Genomic DNA, 2,087 nt, shown 5'->3' on the forward strand with positions numbered 1-2,087 from the left:
GAATAAACTCCATGTTCCACACACTCACAGCTGTGACCTGCTTTCTCCCCGCCCCGTGGATTTTCTGGGTCAGGAACAACGGAGCCCGTGACAGAGCCGAGGGATGAAGCCCGCCTTGGGGTGGCCCTACCTTCCTATTGGGGAGGTCACAGTGCGGATGGCAGGGGGATTCTAGGGCGTCCACCCATGGCCCCGTGGGACACCGGCGAGGACAACATCCAGGCCGGCTGGGATGAGGGGATCCCGTTACTGCTCTTCTCGGGGACCACGGGCAGAGCTGCAGGTTTGTCATTCTCCCTCAACCCCTTCTTTTTTTTTTTTAAATAAGTTTTTATTGATCTCAGAGAGGAAGGTGGAGGGAGAGAGATAGAAACATCAATGATGAGAGAGAAACATTGACTGGCTGCCTCTTGTGTCCCAAAACAGCAGTGCCCAATAAATCAAGGTCACCTGAGAGGCAGATGAGCAATTTCTCTGCCTCAGGCCATGGGATTCTGGCCTCTCCTACCCCAGCATCACCACTGTCCCCACAGGCTCCTCCCAGCCCCCCAGGACCACCCTGTGGTGAGTCCTCACCAGAGAGGAGGCCTGAGGGTTGTCCACAAGCCCAGATAGGAGGCCAGGGTACTGGGTCAGGGGTCAGAACTGTCTCTTTTTTTAAAAAATACGTTTTTATTGACTTCAGAAAAAGTAGGTAGAGGAAGAGAGAGATAGAAACATCAATGATGAGGGAATTACTAATTGGCAGCCTCCTGCACACCCCATAATGGGGATTGACCCCCTACCTGGGCATGGGCCCTGACCTGGAATCAAAACAGGACTCCCTGGTTCATGGGTCAGTGCGCAAAGATTGGGCCACACCAGCCGGACAGAACTTTCTAAATGGACAGCACAGGGCGCTCTGGGAACCTGGCTCAGGCCTGTGCATGGAGCCCTGGCACAGCCTCCTCCACTGAGCCCTGTGCTGCTCAGCAGGGAGACACCCCTGAGGCCCAGGAGGAAGGAAGTGGATTTGCATGAGGCCCCGCCCACCCAGGGGTGAGGAGCCTTGAAGACCACACCCCAGCTGAGGGCTCAGAGCAGAGCCTGGCAGCCTCACCATGGCCTGGACCCTCCTGCTCCCCCTCCTCACACTCTGCACAGGTGCTGCCCCCAGGCTCAGGCCCAGCAACCAGGGAGCAGCCTGGCCATGACCTTCAGCTCAGCCCAGGGGACGCTGCGGGGTGTGGGCCTCTGGGGCTGAGAGCCTCATGCCCACTCTCCTCTCCTCTCCTCTCCTCTCTTACAGGTCCTGTGGACAGGTCCTGTGGCCTCTTCAGAACTGACTCAGCCCCCAGCAGTGTCTGTGGCCCTGGGACAGGCAGCCAGGATCACCTGCAAGGAAAATCTCGAAAAAAAATATTTCCCAAGCTGGTACCAGCAGAAGCCCGGCCAAGCCCCCGTGCTGGTCATTTATAGTGACACAAACAGGACCTCAACAATCCCTGAGCGATTCTCTACTTCATGGTCAGTGGACACAGACACCCTGACAATTAGCAGGGTCCAGGCCCAGGACGAGGCCGACTATTACTGTTTAACATGGGACGACAGTGCTAAAGCTCACAGTGACACAGGCGGATGGGGAAGTGGGACAGAAACCTCCCTGTGTCACCCTCTCCTCCAGCCCCGAGGGCTGCAGACCAAGCCCTGAGCACGGCTGCCCGTCTGTGTCGAGCGAGAGCAGGGGCAGCTTCGGGCGCCTGTGGACGATCCCACATGGAGCCCTGTCAGCCATGGGTCATGTCCGGGAGCAGGAGGCCCATGAGGAGTGTGGGTGCATCGGGACGGCCCCCGGGAGGGGCCTGGACACCGTGAGCGGGAACGTCTGTAACAGCAGCCACATCAGCTCCACAGTGACCCCTCCATGTTCAATAGAAGCACAGTTTACAGGAACCTGGGCTCCCAGACACATTTATCACCCGTCAGTGTCCTGATGACAATGGGCCCTTTGACCTTTAAATAAACTTTGCTGGGCCTCGCAGGTGTGGCTCAGTGGATAGAGCATCAGCCTGCAGATGAGGGGTCCCGAGTCTGATTCTGCTGACGGT

At 57.6% G+C, this 2,087-nt stretch overlaps 1 gene segment (V, D, J or C); it reads left to right on the forward strand.

Annotated features, from left to right (window-relative positions):
* The first annotated feature begins 1,083 nt into the window (after positions 1–1,083).
* Positions 1,084–1,955, forward strand: LOC106726414. The segment is given in 2 exon segments: positions 1,084–1,143; positions 1,302–1,955. Coding segments are annotated over 2 exon segments (432 nt in total).
* Positions 1,956–2,087: the final 132 nt, after the last annotated feature.

Source organism: Myotis brandtii, unplaced genomic scaffold, assembly GCF_000412655.1.
Source record: "Myotis brandtii unplaced genomic scaffold, ASM41265v1 scaffold26301, whole genome shotgun sequence".
In the NCBI taxonomy this organism is placed as follows: Eukaryota; Metazoa; Chordata; class Mammalia; order Chiroptera; family Vespertilionidae; genus Myotis; species Myotis brandtii.